Raw genomic sequence first — 20,469 nt, forward strand, 5'->3', positions numbered from 1 at the left:
AGAGTAAAAAATTAAGATGTAGAACATATTAGTAACAATAATTCTTTACATTTACATAGTGTTTTTCTCACTACTCAAAGTGTTCTACCACGCAGGGAAGAGAACCAACAATCTCCTTACTGCAAACAGGTAATATAAATGGCAGTAAAAACATCTAATATTTTAGTTAAAAGAATATATTCAGGAACACAAATAAATCAACTATGAATCTAAACATGAAAAGTAGCAAAGGGAGCTAGCATGATAGACAAAAATGTTCACAATCATGTATTGCAGTTAAATGTGACTTTAACAAAATACTTTGTACATCTGCTATAGGGCAAATTCTCTGGTTTCCATAGAGATGCCACTGCCCATTAGAAAGTTATGACTCTAAAGGCTGTAAAAGTTATGCTACATACAACGTTTAACACTTGAGATACAATTTGCTAATCAGCACTAAGCTGTATTGTTAACAATCATACACAATTATGCACTCACCAGCACATGTCTGACATCGGCCTGACCTTTCTATTACACCCTGCCGGGGGTCCATCAAACCCCCAAGTTTGGGACGACCTCCTTCTGTGGTTTCTGGGTACTTGATGCCTCCCTCTGTGACAGACATCCTTTTCTATAGAGGTTTTCAACATATTAAAAAAAAAAAAAAAAAAAAAAGACACACACAAGTTAAAAGATTTACAGGCAATTAACTACAGCTTATTCTGTTTCATTATACAAAAAAATCATTAGTTTGCAATACAACCTTCTAGGTCACATTACCAGGTAATGAAAATTGAACCAGCACCCCTATGCTTTTCAGTCTAATGCTTAGTTTGCTGAAACATATAGAGAGGGTAAATGTGCTTGGTGATGTGGTGGCTATATTGGCTTGATGCAAGTAAAAGTGCCCAACAAAGGGCTAAAATATGATGGGAGAAGGGAAAAAATCTCTGACATCCCTATTTTGTTGTTTATGCATATTATACAAGAAGTCGTCAAGTCATTCTAAAAATGTTTTAGGATGGGGAAACATCAGATGTCAACAAAATCTTCAAATTTACATATATAAAACCTAAAATATCTTTTACATGCACTCTTAACAACTCCACAATAAATGGTGGACATAAAGACATACTGTAATTATAAAACGCACTTTAGTTTCCAAACTACTGCAAAACAAAAATGAGGTGAAGATTAAAACACCTATTTCTACAAGACAAGATGGCATTACTATTAGATTGCATCAGTATACTACACATTGGAGTAGTACTCCCACTAAATGCTAAAGCTTAACACTTGATATTAACTATAGAGGTTATTGGAATGCATTTAAATGAGGGAAACATGCAAATGAACACTAAGTTCACCAACGTTACCCCATAAACTTTTAGTCTGTGGACATAGAACATATTGAAACTATTTATACTTGTAACCTTCCCAATGAATAAAAGTGACTGCTAAATGACTGAGTTGTACAAATGTTTGTATCCCCAACAATCCCAAAAAGATATTTTGCATTAATGGGTATTTAAAGCACTCACATTTACATATTTTACAGAAAATTAATTGGAAGTTTTATTTTTATTCTCAACTGTTTTAAATAAAAATAAAAGATATTCATGGCTTTATTCATGTTTTGGTCCTATATACTTCAAGATTACACAAAGTTAGACTATGTTTATGAATTATTCTATAATGAATCTACAATAAAACCCAACACTTGTTCAAGTGTAACCTGTTAGAAAGGTATTATAAAACAATGACTAATCCTAAACACACTACAGGCTGATAAGATTTTTTTCCTCCAATATTAATTCATTCTGAACAGTTTACAGCTACAAAACAAAGCTTTGACATTTTTTAAAATAAAATAGGCCCAATCATTGCACATTACTCTTATTTAATTGCCAAATCTAAAACTTTTAGTTCTCTAAAAATGTAAGAACAAACTATTATAAATTTTTAAAATGCTGACAATTTAATCCCCCACATTACTAAAAATGTTTCATACAAATCATCAAAGTTGACTTATTTCTCTGAACACATCCCCTTTTTCCCACAAGGTAATCAATTTTATTGGGGCAGTTGTTTAACTTTCAATATCCATAAGCATAGCTATGCCAAATCCCAGTTTATAAAAAGCACACCTATACACGTCAGGAATAAAACTGCTTAATTTAGAAAATGTAAACAACTGCAACATATGGATAGCTTTTGTTTTTAAAACTGAATTCGAACATATTAGTCGACTTCATAAAAGATCATTTCACGAAAAAAAACATTTTATGATATTGTTTTTAATGGACTCTGTAGAAAAGATCCCTACAATAAAACTACCTGGATGGAGGTATACTTTACACTTTGGGGTTAAAAGTTACATAAACTAGACGTACCTATCTAGAAGTAAACTGAAAGGCACTCAATGAAGAATGTTAGGAAACACCGGAAAGAATGGTAAACGCGTGGGAGACACAAGGAAATGTCTTTATGATAGGACAGCGTGGGCATCAGGAACCGAACCTGATGACCCACAATTTGAGTCAACACTGAAAATTGGCATCCACGCGGCCAAACAGGTGAAAGGTTTCATACCCACTGTTCTCTTTCACTTTCCACATCGACACTTGCACATGCTTTCGCGGTATCAAACGAACACTTCCGCGACACAGGTAATCAATCAGCAGTGCGCATACGTATATAGTGGATCAAGGAGAAAACAAACACAAACAAATAAAAAAGCTTTAATTTCCATCCCTCCCACCCACATCCATCAAATTAAAAAAGAACCTACAAGTTCATCTGGACTGATGATGCCAAACTGCACTCTCTTGATGAGGCGCAGTGGGCATGCGCTGTCGCCGGAGGGCGGTCCGTGCATCGTTCCTATTCAAACAGACGCGTCTCTGTCGGCACGCCGCTTTGAAAGGAGGAAGAGAAATAGAACGAAGAAGAGGACTACCACCAAAACTCCCTCTTTCTTCCAGTGGCAGTCGGAATACCTCGGATAGCGGTTTCTCGCGTTCACCCGCCGAGAACTGCTTTTCCAAAGAGTTTATTTTTGTTTATTCTTTCTCATAGAGTTTAGGCCCTCACTCCCCTCCCCTTTTCAGGTCTGTCCGCCAGTGCGCCCTAAGCGCAACTGAGTGTAAGCGTCTGCTACACGGGATTATATAGACTCCCGAATAAGCTACGGGTTCGCCCAACTAAATTCAAAGGGCTTCACTCCTCAGTGGGCGGAGAAACCGTCTCTGTTTCGAGCCGCTGATTGGTGGTTCTATGCATAACATGTACTCGGCCATTCGGCAGCTTATTTCGGCGGAGAGAAATCGCTCCACACTTGAAGGGCCATGTTAATGAAGGGGGTGGATTCGGCGGGTTGCCTGTAGTCAGTGACGATTTCCCTTCCGTTTAATTAGTATTTACGTTTAGTAGCTTCCGATTGGGTACCTAGTATGTATAATTAAACTTTATTTGATAGCTAAACCAATGGCTACTAACTTTTATGAATAATTCAGATAAGACCTTAGATACAGCCCATGCTGTAGCCACACCTCCTAGGCCGAACATTGTCGATCTTTGCCGAACTGCTTGCTTTTTTTACTTTAAGGTAATGCAAAAAAAACTGCGCTGCCTCGCTTGTCGCAAGCTGGATGAGCCTCGACTCCCGAAAAAGAAGAGCTTCGCAGTCAAGGCCTAACGAAAATCCATATGCAGAAAATATGGAATTAAATACGAACTCCGTCGTCAAAATCACCCCACTAATATTATTTTACCTTCTCTTTTTAGAAGGCGTCGACGTTTTTTTGAATTTTTCACAGGTTTACGAACATTATGGGACTACGAGCAAAGCCTCGGGATCGAGTGAAGACTGTCGCGGGTATCAGACGCAGGAATGATGGAAGCATCACTAAGGAAAATCCGTTAAGTTACAAATTGGGACATATTTAAGAAAGAAGTATCGGGGCACCAAACTAAGTAATGTGCAGTTATCAAAATGTTCACCAGGCTTTGTCGGGCATTTGTTCGAAGGAAATATAATGGCTTAGAAACAATTTATGTTATTTTTACCGGGCCTTGACTTCTATCTGGAGCCTACACCTAACATGGAGGCGCTTTTACTTAGAGGAAAGAAAGGTGGTATTTATAAACTGTCTTTAATTATGACAATCAAAGCTGTTAATTTATCATTATTCAAGGATTTACGGGTATGATCGTTTAAACAAAGGATTTAAGGGATTTGAATTAACGCAACTAAAATTAGTAGTGTTTTTAAATTATAGTTGATGAGAATTTTTGTAATAAAACAATGTCGACCGGATTAGTTGACGGAAACGGTTTGTTAGGTAATTAACATTTAGTGCTGTGGTTTTCTTTGTTTTTCGAGTTTTGGGGAAGGAGTATTTTGAGGAAGTATTTCATGGACATTAAGTCTTTGGTTATTTTATGTAGACTTCGTCAATATCTTAAATATGTTACTTATATTAACGAATCATAAACGTTTAAAAAAATAATTTCTCAAATGTTTGGGGACTCGGGGATCGTGTCTTCAGAATTGTCCTTGTGTGGCGCGCATTTCTCGGTTTAAGATGGAGTCGATTAAGGGAAGAAACGCTCGATTGCCTGTGGCATACTGGACGATCCGTGCTGTTTATTTTGGAGTTTCTTTATACAGTGTAAAGTCGATTTTTGAGCTGATTGAGTTGAAATATATAAGGGAAATCCATGAAGTGTATAAAATGAACGCCTGCGTTTGGCTTTCGTGATCATTTTAACAGTTATTTTATTATATACGATGGAAAAGAATCCCTAAGGACCTGGCAGGTTAAAAAAATGGACGATTCTGGCATTAGTGTGCTTGTTACACAATAGTACTGTTAGGAGAAGAAAACCCGCGTGGCGTTGCGCTTTTCTTTTGTTAGACACAAAGTGAAAGTCTTAGCACGATATGGCGACAGGAAGGGAGCTCTTTGATTTACGTCTGTATGTTTGTTTTCGTGTTTTTACCTTTTTAGTGTGTGTATGTTTTTTTTGTAAACGGGGGAGGTACGGCGAGGGGAATACCGCCACGTTATGTAACGTTATGTATGGCTGAACCCGCTTAGGCCGCCAGGGCGCTTTCTTTAACACTAAGCTTAAGGTCGCCATTATGTTTGTCAGACTTTTAAGCAAGACAATTACTTAAAAAAAATAAAAAAAGGGATTTTCTAAAATAAAGGGATCAACACACAAAACGGGCAGCTGACATTTCTAGAAATTGGTATACAATATAAAACACACCAGGGTGTAATCGGTCGAGTTGTAATTTTTTTTAAATACTTGGAGAATAGTAACTTTAATTGACATCTTCAGATTGCACGGTACAGTGGGGATTAAATCAGATCACCTTGTGCATTAGATTCCAACGTCTTAGCCCCCAAGTCACTTCCATATTTGTACACTAAATCGTAAACCGTAGACTTTAAAGTTTACTGGTCTGTGTCTACATTTGGGGTTATAGGCCAACATTGTTAAAAGCTGTTAAATAGTCGTTTTTGATGAATATAGTATAGTGGTACAATGATTTGTCTTTGCTTTCACATGTTTGTGCCAGGGAGATTGTTTCAGTTTCGGTAACTATTTGAAACATGCGTTCTTGGCTTTTATATGGGTACTGTTTTTCTCCCCCCACTTGTTATAGAGATGAACATTTAAAATGGTTGTTGTTAATGTTTATATATTTGCCTGGTTATTTTGTCTAAGGTGACTAAGAAGGTTATGATACAGTACAACGGTTCTCATACATTTCTTTTACATTGGGGACAATAATAGGTTAAGTACAAGCAGCCATACCCTCCTGCACTTCAGGATAGGGAATCAACCTGACCTAAATTGTGTGTTCACGTACCTTCAAGCAGGCAGTAAATGAGAGTTGGAAATTCCATGTGAACACCTAATGAATTCAGAGCTACTGGTTGAACAACTTTGAGAAGCTAAAGTTATCTAAATTTTCCGAGCTGTAAAACAATGCTTACCTTTCCACCAAATCTGGTCAGTCAGAAATGCTGTTTTTTTGTTTAAATTGCATTTCAAATTGAAGTTTGCTCTTTATTTTCACACACACAAAAGCTATTGTTAATTGCTTTTTCACAGAGCAAGTAACAAATCAGCAGCAACTTTGCAATTCTCCAAACTGTCCAATTGGAAACCCACGTGATCACACAGAATTGGAAAGGTGAAACATCAGAAGTCTGAGAGCGCCTGAGCACAGCATAAACCTGTTTGGTCTGGCCAGTACTTTGATGGGAGACCATCTAGGAAAAACTTGGTTGATGCTAGAGGAGGTATTGGTGAGGCCTGCAAAGAATGTTAATCTTGTGGTTTGTGTGTGGATCCCAATGACCCAGTGCAGTAATTGGGACATCTTTCATTGGATGAGACATAAAATCAAGGTCCTGACTCTCTGTGGGCATCTTTCGAAAATAGGTGAATCCCGATGTCCTGGCTAATTATCCCCTGTTCCTTACTGGGTAACTATCACTGTCTGCCCTCAACACCTAATACCCAATGTGTGGTGAGCATACTGGTGTGTAAATGGCTGCTGTTGCATCGTCCAGGTGGATGCTACACAACGGTGGTGGTTGAAGTGGCACCCCACTATCTCTGTAAAGCACTTTGAGTAGGTTAGAGAGATATAATTGTAATTGTTATTAATAAGTGACTTGCACTGAATCACCGATCAGTTCAGAGGTGAAACTGAACCAAAGAACATTTTGTTTTAATGTGTAATGCCCTTAGGCATTAAACTAAACTGCTGGTCCATCCCTTATAGTATTTTTCAGTGGTGGACAGGTTCACAAAATGTATTTATTTTTTGTGATCAAATTATTCTATATTTTTTAACCAATAAAAATATAAATTTCAAAAAGTTTCAAAAAACAAATATGAACTGTAATAAAATCACATCCCAATTATTACATACATATATAATTACCTTTTACCCCCAATCTGATCATGAAATTATCAACACAAAACAAAATTAACAAAAACAAAGCGAAGCAACTTGCCATACCCGACCCCTGGAGTTTCGGGTAAGATAGCCAAAAACCATTTTATGTACCAGGCAACATTAAGATTGTTTGCGTATATGTTTTTAAGTTTTATCACACGTTTTTTAAGTCAGATTCATAGAGTGAATGTTTGCACCAAAGACAAAACATGCATTCTTATTACAGCAAAATCAGGAAAGAGATAAGAACCATCCACATTTACTAATACAGAGTTGATTTTGCTTTACAATTTAACTTGTCATAAATGTATTTGCATGTGGGAGGAAAACCTACATAGACACGAGGGAATGGACTACAAGGAGACATTAGTTTTTAAGCCCAACTCCTTAGCTAACAATGCAGGTAGTGCTGATCCTAGAGGCGAGTAGTGGCTGCAGTACTGTTTATTAAATGAGCATTGTTTAATAAGGTTCACCTCAGTTCAAAGAGTGCATGATATTACCAGTTTATAAAATAAAAATTAACTTTTTTTAAAAATGTTATTGATTCTATTTAAATCATTCCATACAAATAGATACATTTTTACAAAAAATAGGATTTAAAACAAATCAACTTCCACCCCTGAGAAAGAGAACATGGCCAACAGAATAAAGCTTAAAAATAGTAAAAATAAATCAATTGATGAGTTTAATAGGCGGATACAGGTAAATGGAGAAGAAATAGAAATGGGGAGAGAATCTACTTCCTCAGTGCTTTAAGAGCTTATTCTAAAATATTATTGATTAGATCCTGCCAGGTTTTGAAAAAGTTCTGCACAGATCCTCTAAATGAAAATCAGATTTTTTCCAATTTCAAATAATATAAAACATCAGTTACCCACTGACTTAAAAAAAGGAGAGTTAGGATTCTTCCAGTTTAGCAAAATATGTATGCGTGCCAGTAATGTAGTGAAGGCAATCAGAGTTTGTTTGTCCTTCTCCACTTTAAGCCCATCTGGAAGTCCATCAAACACAGCTGTTAATGGGTTTGGAGGGATTGTGACACCAAGGCTGTCTGAAAGGCACTTAAAAATTTTTGTCCAGAATGATGTTAATTAGGTGTAGGCCCAAAACATGTGACCCAGTGAGGCTGGAGCTTGATTGCAGTGTTCGCAGGTTAGATCTTGCCCTGGAACTATTTTGGACAGATGTGCTCGATATATAATTTTGAGTTGTATAATTGTATGCTTTGTGCATATGGAGCTCGAATGAATTCTCTGTATTGCTACCTTCCACTCCTTTTCTGATATGTTGAGTGAGAGATATTTTTCCCATTGTACTCTTGGATCTTTGAAAGGGAGGGACTGTAAAATATTTTTTATATATTGCAGAAATGCTGTCTGAGTCCTCGAGACTGAGCAATATTTTTTCCTGCATAGAGAAAGATGGGAAATGGGGACAATCGGGCAGGTTCTGTTTAACAAAGTTTCCAATTTAAAGATAGTGAAAGAAATCTGTTGCTGGAAAATTAAATTTGGAATGTAATTGTTCATAGGATGCAAAGATGTTGTCTATATAAAGATCTCTAAGCAAGTTAATCCCAAATTTTTTCCAGATATTAAAAACTGCATATGTTTGCGAGGGTTGAAAAAGTTGGTTCTCATGCAGAGGTGCCACAGATATAAGATTCTCCATCTTGAAACGCTTTCTACATTGGTTCCATATTCTGAGTGAGTGAAGCACAATTGGGTTATTAGTATATTGGAGATAACTTGCATTTATTGAGGCACAAAGCAGGGAATATAAAGAAGTACTGCAGGATTTAACTTTTATTGCAGACCAGGCCTGTGTATGTGAATCTATTTGTGTCCAGGCTTTTATAGCTTGTATGTTTGCTGCCCAGTAATAGAACTAAAAGTTAGGTAGAGTTATGCCACCTTCTGTCTTAGGACTTTGTAGGGTCGCTCTTTGGATACGTGGATGTTTTAAGTTCCAAATAAATGAGGTTATGGTTGAATCTAATTGCTTAAAGAATGATTTATTGATGTACAGTGGTACCTCGGTATACGGCCCTAATCCGTTCCAGATCCTTGGACTTGTACCAAACAGGATGCATACCAAACAAATTTTTTCCATAAGAAATAAAGGGAAAATGATTAATCAGTTCCCATGAAAAAAATCCTATTGTTATTGGCATATTATACATTGATCGGGTTGTATAAAATAATTTAAACACTGCTTAATAATAAAATACATAAATAAAAAAGCAATTGGATGAAATAAATTAAAATTTAACCTCACTTTTTAATAACGTCTTTGTTTTTCACAAGTTTAGATACCATCGTTCTCAGCATACGGTATGCAGCAGCCATGTCTTGGATATGCTTGCCACCTTCATACTTTTCAACAATCAATTCAAATTTACGTGAAAAAACACAAAATCACGTGAAAATTGGAGCGTGGGTTGTTCACTGAATGCTAGCAACTGGCGTATTGAAGCTTTTGGGCAATCGTGGCTTTGTCTCGAGAGAGGTAAACAAGGGTAGTGTAGTGTTCTCTAGATTGAAGTAGCGACACCCTCAGAATAACGTTTCAAATGCTATTTATTTTGAACCATGTTTAACCAACTCTCCATACAGCGTGCCTTGTAAACCACACCCCTCCCTCCGGTAGTCATACGTCTCAAAAGACGCAGACCATAGCAATCAACACCTGAACATAAAGCAATGTATAAAAGCATCACTGAACAATCATATACAACAGGTAGCACAAAGTTGTTCACTGAATGCTTGCAACTGCCATACTGACGCTTGTGGGCAGTCGTGGCTTTGTCTCGAGAGAGAGGTAAACAAGGGTAGCATGCGAGTTGTATTCCAAACAAAGGTTGTATACCAAGCAAAATTTTTCATGTCCAAACAGGACGTATACCAAGTTGGACTTATTTCAAAGCGGACGTATACCAAGGTATCACTGTATATTGGAATGTTTTGAAATAAAAAGAGAAGCTTAGGAAGGATATTCATCTTAAAAAAAATTAACTTCTAATCATCTTTACAGACATTTGTTGAACACAAAGAGCAGACTCCACATACAGTAATTTCTTAGAAAACAGAATTATCATAAAGGGAACATGAAATAGAATATCAACCTAAATTAAATGTTCTGTCAACCACATGAATACTACATGCATTTGTAATTATAGAAATGTGTTGGAGCAAAACCAAGTTTTATGGCCCATTCGTATCAGGTTTGGCTACACCTGTGTGTGCCAACTGAATTTACTCTACAAGCAGCATTACAGCGCATAATTTAACTAAAACTTAAGAAAGGAATGAACTGTTAAAGTTGGACTACCGTCATTTTGATTCATAATCTCCATGCCCTTGCTATTGCACCACACCACTTTAAAGTGTCAGATTACTTGTAGTCTTAACTTTTTGAACAGGTTTTTGAGTAATTCATTAGTGGTATGATCTCAACTTAAGCTTGATTGTACGTTAGGGTTAAGAAGTTTCAACACTCTTGTGTGCTTGCTGCACATACATGATCAGGTTAAGGTGAATAACCTGATTAAAGCAGAAACCTGGTTTTTTAATAAGCCATGTTTACATGTGCAAGTAATATTCAGGAGTTCTGCTTTGGCAAAACATTACAATTTCATTAAACTGTGCAAAAAAGAGTCAAATTGATGTTTTATTTATAGGTTTCTGTTACCAGATTGCCTGCAACAAACTTTTTCTGCCTGGCTGTACGACTGAGCCTTGCAAAAGACCCAATACAAAGGACGTGGTACATGTGCCTTTGGCCTTATAATAATGCCCATATTGTAACTTCAGTAAGATAAGTATTGCATTAGGTTACTCATTGCTTTAAGACTTTGTAACACACATTGCTTTTAACTTTACCCTACTACTATCAAGATTGTGTTGCTGAGTTTAGCACTGCACGTTCGGCTCATCAACATAAATTTACCGATTAATGAAATATTGATACAGATTATTTCAGCCAGGAAAAGGAATGTTATTGTCTGATCATTTGCCTTTGGAAATGTATTTTATGTTCACTTCTACCCATAGCTGCTGAACCTGTGTGTGAAGACTACAGGCACAGACTACAAAATCCTTAATCCTCACCCAGTTATGGGTTTATATGGCCACATCCGATTGTTTTTGGAGAAATCTACCTCCGTTAACCAGGTTTCTCAGAGGCATATAACCCGATTTATGTAATTGGAATAAGTGTTCACATAGCATTTTAGAAATTGAGTTTCTGTGAATAATGTGGTTATTGAAGCACATACAAATGCACTAACTGTTTGATTGAAATGTACGCAGGGTGGCTTAGTGGTTCTGCTGCCTTACTAGCAAAAGGACCTTTTCCCCCTATCTGATCACCATCCACATGGTGCTTGTATGTTCTCAGTGCTCATGTGGTGTTTCTAGGGGTGTTGTAGTTTCCTCGCAATATTCAGAAAAATGCAGTTACATGAATAGGCAACTCCAGATTGGCTCAGCTAGGGCTGCCAATTCTCTTTCTCTGGAAATGAGGACAGTTGGGTAGAAAAATGAGGACTTTTGAGGATGCCTTTCCCTATGATGCCATAAAACACCTTTATACTGTCTTATGGTTTTTTAAAATGATAAAAACCTTTAATAGCAGTTTATGACTATAATTATGATATGATAGCCACAGTTACAGTCATTGACAAACTAAGAACCCATTAAATATTTTGAACATGTCTTCAATTAACAGACTTCATTCCTTCCATTCTTATTTGGATAGCTTAACTGTCGTAACTGTGTAATTCACTTATAGTAAAATAAAAATAATTTTACTCTTATGAATATGAATGGAAATCTTTACATTGCATGCTAGTGAAATTGAATCTGTTCTGCTCATTTGAAAACAAGAATATTTGTTGTTCAAGTAGTCTGTGAACTTACACTTTCTTTTTGGCATAATGGGTGTTCCTGAATTTATGTATAGGGTGGTCCAGATCTAATTATGCAATTTTCATTAAACTATAACTTATTAAGTTTATTACTTAGAGAATTCGCAAAAAAAAATTTTGTTGCTGATAGATAGTAGCACCTGTCCTGCATTCCAAAATGACAGGGAGACGGTTGTCAGTCGAACAGTGGGTGCAATGTGTTTGCCTTTTCATAATTGCATAATTAGACCTGGACCACCCTGTACATGAAATAATTATGAAAATATTCTTAAATTACTTCAAGAAGTGACTTCTTACATGATCAACTGATATCTAAAAAGATATTGCCTTTATATGACAGAATAAACGTGCAATTCTTTTTTTTAAAATTAACTGAAACTTTAATAGTTGACTCATTCATTTACAATTATAAATCCATTTTGAAACAACAGGTGGTAATAACAATATTTTCCATTAAAATATTACACAGAAGTACTTTTTCGCACTTAAATATGATGGACTGTACCTGGATGTATGAAATTTCTTTTTTAACCAAACTGCTGAAAGAAGAATCGAAAATAAGATCTCACATAGAAAACGTGAAATTGTAATTGCGATTTTGAATAAATTCACTTAATTACGGTGAAATAGGATTACAAATAATTAAGAAAGGAACAACATTTGTAATGAACTGTCTACTCGCCAAGAAGATAAAGCTGAATTCAAAAGATGAAGTGAAAAGCCAGGTTGGACAGATATTGACTATTCTCGTTAGTATCTGCATTGTTTACTACCGGAATGGAAGTGAAGATTCTGGGGGGGAAAAGTGTACACACTACTTCGGCAAATGCTTATTGGTGTATGGCTTTCAGTTTTTATCAATGATAAGGAGATTTTCAAGTTTTAGGAGCCAAAATTCTGGACATTTTAAAAATTTTGTAAATTCCTCCGGACAGTCCATGGCGCATTAAAAATGAGGACATGTCCGGGAAAAGGAGGATGGTTGGCAGCCCAAGGCTCAGCATAAGTACACTTTGCAGTGAACTGGCATCCTATATTGTTAATGTTGAGTTTCCTGCATGCCATACCTGACAATGCTGGTGTATAGAAATGGCAACTTGAATGGTAATGTTCTATTTATTTATAAATGTACTGATAATTTTATGCTGTCTCATATCTCTATTTGTAGAAAATACAGATAAAATGAGATAAGATGTCGCTGTCAGTTTAGCTTCTTTTGTCTCGGTTTATGTAGTCAGGTTGTAGAGGTTCAAATCAATTTATTTGTATTATCAGTCCACTCCAGGTTATAATAAATTGAAGCACTTCATAGGAGAAACTATATCAAAGTACAGTAGCATTTCTCTACTGCCTGAAGCATGTTCACAAGACAGGCAAATGATAATCACACATTTTAATATTTCTTATTCGGGCTTTGATTTTATTTGCTTGCTTCCTTCAGTACGGACAAATTGTGCGTGTTGGCTGGGCATGGCAGCATTGGGCACTTGAAGAACCTGTCTTATTTGAAGTGCCAGTCAATTGTATGGCAGGTATCCAGATGACTAATTTGTTGGTACCAGTCAACGTAGACTGTAGCATCCTGCAAGAAGCAAAAACTTCAAATAGAATGAGTGAGCCAGGTTTGGAACCTTAAGTCTAAACAGGCTAAATTTCATAATTAGTAGCAAAGTCACCAGAACAGCTATTTTTTAAATGAACCTAATCCTAAACATTTTTTTCTGTTTTAAATTTAGGAAGAGAAAACTATGTTGATACATTTATTTTTGGTGTAAAATGAGAAAGATAAAACACTTTATTCAGCTGTTGCTCAAACATCTGGTATGCATATGAGGAAGTACAGTTACATGCAATTCTTGAGCTCTCCGGACAAGCTGTACATTTTGCTAGGTGAAAGGAATATAAAGCAAATCTCTGCAATGTACATACACAAACAGATTTCTATGTATTCTTATGTACAATTGCTGTGTATTTGTTAAATCTCACCCTTTCAGTTAGAACCTCATAGCTTCTTCTCTAGCAGGAATTAGATTCAAAATTTTTGATATACTGAAGTGTGTTTCTGTATATTTGACATCTATCCACAGGTTTTAATAACATTTAAATATTAGGACTGTAAAGGCCATTTGAAAATCTTAAACTTTAAGTCTTGTTATAATGTTTTGTAGGGTGTGTTTTGCATCACTATCTTGGTGAAATATCCAACCATTTTTCAGTTGCAGTCTTTTCATTGAATTTAATGCATAACCTTTGTTGACATTTTCATACATTCCTCCTTCCACCTGACCAGTACTTTATTGGCTGCCACACATAACTTAAAGGAATAATGCACTCAAAATTATTATTTTTTTTTTCTTTAATATGTTACCCAGTGAACTTTTCCTCATTCATTAGTCAAGAGTCCTGTCTAAATTTTCAAAGCTCATTTCTGTGTGAACACATTTGCCTTGCCTTCGTTTTATGTATATATTGTACAATATACTCTATTAGGAAAAAATGTGAGTTTTACCTTTTGTTAGCCATGACTGGATGACTTGACAACTGTCTTATATGACATGATTAATGTGAGATTTTTTTTTTTAATGGACGTTTTTGATATTGCTTGCTGTTGTCCAACGGTGGTCTCCATAGTTGCCTATTATATCGGAAACTTTGTCTATTATGCATGAAAACATGAGCCATCACTACCAAGTGTGATGGAAGGAGTAACATAACAAAAACAATTTGGAGTATTCCTTTAAAGCAGAATATATCGACCCCATTCAATATGTTTGGCAAGGTATTGTTTTCTACATATACTTGACCAGATTTTCAACAAGTGAATGCTTAGTAGTACTTGGGGATTGGGATTGGGATGGCAGGGGGGGTGGGTTTGGAGATGAAAATTATTCTTCTAAGCAGTGCTGTTTTGTGAACAACCACTCTGGTTGTCCACTAAAGCTTTCTACAGGTCTCTTACAGTGATAAATAGGTTCTGCTTTGCACATTCATCCAGTTTACAAGAAGTGACAGTTGAGACATACAGTAAGTTTACATACACCTTGGCTAAAAATTTTCAAACTCCAAATCCCCCAACTTCACACATACCACATTACCTAACAATTCATGTGTTAAGTCAACTAGTGTGTTTTGTGAGAAATCTGTAGAAGGCTATCCTATGCATTTGAGGTTATTAAGCAATTTAAAGGTAACCCCAGCAAATACTAGCTTGGTGTACATAAACTTTTGATCCACTAAATATCTGACACAGTAAGTATAAGCTAAAATAAATTTGTATCTTATTATTTTGGAGAAAAAATCTTATAAAAATTAAGTAGATACATTAATTGTTTTAGAACATGTGGACTTTGGGAATTTTGAATTTGAAAATCTTTTTAGCTAAGGTGTATTTAAATTTGAGGGTTAGGATATTTAATCAAGAATCTTATTTACCTGGTTTACTTTAAGGCATCAGTCATGTTTTGGGTCCTTAGAAAGTATTATTGAGCTGTAAATAAACCCAAAATTCTGCACTTGTAAATGTTTATTATTTTCTTAAAAGATATTAAACTCAACAGGTTGACAGTTACATATGCACATGAGTGACCTTCATTTGCTTTATTTACTTTATATTACACAGTTATAGAAACAGAACTGTACACACACTAAATTTATGAGGCATTTATTTGTTGTATTTTTTTTTCAGTAGGCATACAGCAAATCCACAAGGTTGTTGTTATGACTCTCAGAGTGGCCTTATTCTATGACCTTGAGCAAGTCACTTAACCAATCTTTGCTTTGTTTGTTTAAAAAAAAAATTGCATACAACTATTTACTGGTCTTATAAATTTCCTAGGATAGATAGAAGTTTTATCTAATCCCAGCAGGAGATTGGGAATAAGGGAATCTGTGTCACAAACTATATAATAAAACATTGCATAATGTTTTTTGTAGTGTATACATTAAGTACTTACATACTATAGTTGAAAGTATTGCCCTATGGATATTGGCTACGTATTATTTTCTGTGTATTAAAAAGAAATTGATGACCTACTGCCTAATTATGTTTTATGTAATTAGCTGCAAGTTCCCTTTAGTGTTCAATTCTTTTTTGGGGTTACTGATGCTCTTTAAAATATTTGAATAAAATTTGTGAAATTAGAAAGTTGGCAGAGCAAAAGACAAAGCTTGTCAGCAACTGTGTTTATTCTCGAAGGTAAATAAATAAGTGAGTATCCTTGTTATTAAGGACCTTGATGATCTTCTATGTGGTAGCTACAGCACAACTCTTAAGATAGTTGCTTCATGACTCAGTTGCTGTGCTCAAAAAGTTTAAAAAGGAAAAATGTATCTTGGGTAGCATCTCAAGTAATTTTTTTCCTTGGTTTCATATTTCATTGATTGTAATTTGCTGATAAACTGCTTAAGTTTGACAAAATGCTTCCCAAATGACAATATCTGTTAATACCACAGCAAAAATGAATGGTTGTCTCACAATTTACACATAACTTACAGGTGGATTCAAAATTTCTGGACTTGAGTAAGTGTATAGATAAGAAACATTTAAATAAGTCATATGCTTAAATGATGTTTTATCCACAGAAATCTAAAAACATGCACGTAGTATATTTAAAATGGTCTGTAATATCAGACTGATGTGCGCAGGTCGCATGCTGAACTGGTGCCAAAATTGAAGTGGTCTATATATATATTTTTTCTAAAGCAACATTAAGAATATAGATAGGAGTATTGCTTTGTAGAATCCTGTACTGAGAAAAGTAGGTTCAGGTAATGGGTGGGTGGATGGCAGTTCTTTCTTGTAGTCTATTCCCTAAGCTATTAGGCAACATTGTGTAGTATATTTGAGATTAACATTTGGTGAATGTTCCTAGAACAAATTGTAAGGGTTATTAGTTCTGACAGAAGGTGTCAGAACAGGCTGTTAACCACGGTAATAATTGGAAAGTCAGATTGAATGGTTGAATGGTGATGGAAATTCCACAATGCAGACCAAAGATCACTACAAATGGAAAACAAGTGCATCTTATTTAGTCTCTTTGCTTTCAATAAAGGGTGTGATGCTGGATTTTTCTTTTCCTGTCAATGATGGGGATGCTGAATTTCACAGGGGACAATTTGATATCTATGTTGGTATTTATACAATCTTCTGTTTTTGTGGGATGTACTGATGGGTTTACCTAAAGAAGTGAAAACTGTGATCAATGTTGTTTGTCGTTTATTTACTGAACTTATGTTAAAATATACATTTGCCCAATGGTATAAGTAAAGTGTTGTCAAATCAAAATTCATGTTGATTTATGATCTGGCTTTTTAATTTATATATCTCTTTCTTTATATATATATATATGTATATATGTATGTGTATATGTATATGTATATATGTATATGTATATGTATATGTATGTGTATATGTATATGTATATGTATGTGTGTGTGTGTATATATATATATATATATATATAGTCTCACCTAATTTTACGTAATCAAGTCCAGTTTTACATCACTGTAATGCCCTATCCAAACACTTAAATGGATGCCTGATTTAAAATACAATTATCTAGTTTTTAAAATGCATTGTTATTATTAATTAAACTGTGCAGTAAACTGTGTTTTAGAATCATACTTTATGTAGATATCAAAAGAAGGTAGTGTTTAGCTTTGAATGTCATTATGAGTGATCTCACAAAAGAGTACAGGAGTAAAGGTGCCAGTAAATGCATGCAGTGACTAATGAGCTGCTGTTTTCATCTTGGGATATTGCTGTGGAGCAAAGTGAAGGACACATTAAAGTGGTAAATCCTTTTCAAATGTTATTAGCTTTAATTTTTGAGCCTTGTGATGACATTCCCATTGTTTTATACTATCACAAAAGGAAATGGAAAATGTGTTTTATGTTGTTAATATTAACATCTTAAAGGTAATGTCTTTTTGTATGGACTTGAACATGATCTGTGTTTATAAATGAGATTATCTTCTATGGCTATTACCAAAGTGTTGTGTGGTCAGAAGCAGTAAGAGAGAGAACAAAACTTACTGTTGAGGCCAATTGACTGGCAGAACATTTGCAAACATTTCAATGGAAGAAGAGGTTTGCCTATGTGCACAGTTATCATTAATACATGTTTATTGTAAAAAAAAAAGAAAAACATGTTTCAGTCTGAAAAGTATGAATATTTGCTAAAACCATGTTAATTTTTCATTTTAACCTGTCATAGATTTCTGGCTGTACTGCTCGCATCTTTGTCTAAATGAAGATATGACCAGCCTAACAGCCAGATACAACAGTCAATTGGATTACATAGTACAGGTACCCTTTTATCCACAGAGCTTTGTGGCCCCCTCTATGTTGTGTAGTGTTTCTCCTTGAATTATACATTTTATTATGCTACATTTCATTTCTTTCCAAAGAAAAAGAAATCCCAAAGCGGGGTTCCCAGATGTGCTCATTTGTCACTTTGGTCTTTTGTCTATACCATTTTTTCCCAGCAGTTTTTGACATTCCACTTTTTTATGAGTTCATCCATACTGTTTTACATATTACATACTATGATCAGTTCACATTCCTAATACGAGTGCTTTACAACATGAGTAAACTATCTTTGCCATCTGGGATGATACTTTTTACATGTATGCTTGGCAACACTAAAATACTAGTTTTAAAACCATGCTGCTTTCTATAAGGAATAAAAAAAGCACTGGGATAACATGCGAGGCAAACATTTCTTATGAGTAAGAATGCTTTCTTATGAATAAGCTGTTTCCATGACTTCAGTTGCATTCATGCTTTGAGTATCCTCCTTGGAAGTTCTAAACAGTTTTAACAGGTTTTAACTGTATCAGGGAGGATAGTACACTTTTGAATCATCTAATGTTTATTATAGATAGAAAGAACCTTATTAAAGCATAAAGTTGTTGCTACAAGTTTTAAACAAGGACTTCTGTTAAAACTAATTAGATGATGAAGACCTGAGCTCCAGTATGTGTATGATTGATAGTGGTGAGGAATTAAAAAAAAAAAAAAAAAATTTTTTAGAACAGTTCACAATGGTCGAAATGAAATTTGTGTCTATACCTCAAATTATTTTTATTTATATTGTATATTTAGGTAGTTGGGATAGTGGGTTCACTTAATTAAACCTAAAAATGAGCATTCAAAAAGCAAAAGGAATATATTACAACATATTTAGATATGGGTTCCTTTTGGAAAGTCTTACCTACCTTTGCATCCATGAGTATTAAGAGAGATGTCAATTGAGATATTTTAGACTTTTTTTAATAAGGTATCATTTTTAAAAATGTTTTTTTCTTCAAATATACTGTTAACATTAATGATGCACTGAAATTAAAATTGTTGGCTAAAGCCAAATTTCAGAAAACATTGGGCCAGATTACATTTTTTTCTTTAATTAGGTTTTGTATACATTTGTTTTTGTGCCATTGCATGCAGCCTAAATTAAAGCATTTTAAATTTTGATTTATGTATTGCAATGAAATGTACTTACAAAACAGCAAATTGATAAAGATTTGCTTACTATTGAAATTAGTCACTTCAGAGGGCACATTTTTTTTAAAAATGAGCTGAAACTTGATAAATCCACCTTAATAAAAGGACAACTAGCTGTGTGTCTGTTTGATTTCTATGTCTCTTATATGTCATTTGTTACAGGATTTGTGCTAATGCTGTGATGCGCCATCTGTTGGAAATTACAGTGTATTTTTACAATTGCACATCTCACAAAATAAATTCCAACAGATTGGACACTGCAAATATTAAAGCTAAATAAGCTTGTATGTCTATAGTATACTAGCCAACCCGCGGCGTACCATACGCCACATAATCAGGCCGGTTTTTTAATAATTTTTAAGCACTGGGAGAAAATTAACATTTGAAAAATTGGTAATGTAATAAATCAGCAAGAAAAGCAACATTGTAACAATGCACAGAACGAAGCAACACACAATCGTCTGTGACTGAAAACTGGTGGACCGCAATCGGAAGAATGATCAATTGTCCAGGGCAGAGGTCATGGTGATGTGCTTTCGCAGTGACAGCATCCATAAGTCCCTTGTATTGCTCTACATGCAAATCTTGTTGATGTGAGCGAAGGTAATGTAGACGCGTGCCTTCTGTTCTGACATATGCGTCAACGATGTATTGCTGGAACAGTTTGCCACTGGAATGCAAGACACTAAATGAAGATCTCATGGCAAGCCTGAAAGCATAAAATTTCTTTTTCGCGCCATTTCCTCAACATGGGTTAATTGTATGAGCCAGCCTGGATCTCCGTAAGGGAATAGCAGTGGATAAACTATGGGGTCACAGTTCATATTGAGAACAGAGATACGCTTGCAAGCATCTCCCCTTTGATATATGCAAATGTCGCATTGTGCAGGAGGTTCCCCTACAAACATAGCTGCAACATCAGTTTGACGGGACGGGGCGTTATACCTTCTCATATCCAGACCTGGATTTTCCATGAACACCATTTGTACAGCAGTAACAGGGTTACCATGAGTGATAATGTCATGCATTTGCATGTAAGACTTTGCGAAGGGATTAAACTGTCATATT

General features: G+C 35.3%; 1 protein-coding gene across 1 annotated transcript in view; it reads right to left on the bottom strand.

The window, feature by feature from the left end:
- The window catches only part of polr2a (RNA polymerase II subunit A), a 32,620-nt gene extending 29,515 nt beyond the window's left edge, over positions 1–3,105 (bottom strand). Inside the window, exons 1-2 of the mRNA XM_039746996.1 lie at positions 2,774–3,105; positions 481–613 (exon numbers count right to left, since the gene is read on the bottom strand). Coding sequence (XP_039602930.1) covers positions 481–613; positions 2,774–2,860 — 220 coding nt within the window. The 5' untranslated portion in view covers positions 2,861–3,105. The remainder of the gene's footprint in view (positions 1–480; positions 614–2,773) is intronic.
- Positions 3,106–20,469: the final 17,364 nt, after the last annotated feature.

The sequence above is a fragment of the Polypterus senegalus genome, chromosome 3 (assembly GCF_016835505.1).
Source record: "Polypterus senegalus isolate Bchr_013 chromosome 3, ASM1683550v1, whole genome shotgun sequence".
Classification (NCBI taxonomy): Eukaryota; Metazoa; Chordata; class Cladistia; order Polypteriformes; family Polypteridae; genus Polypterus; species Polypterus senegalus.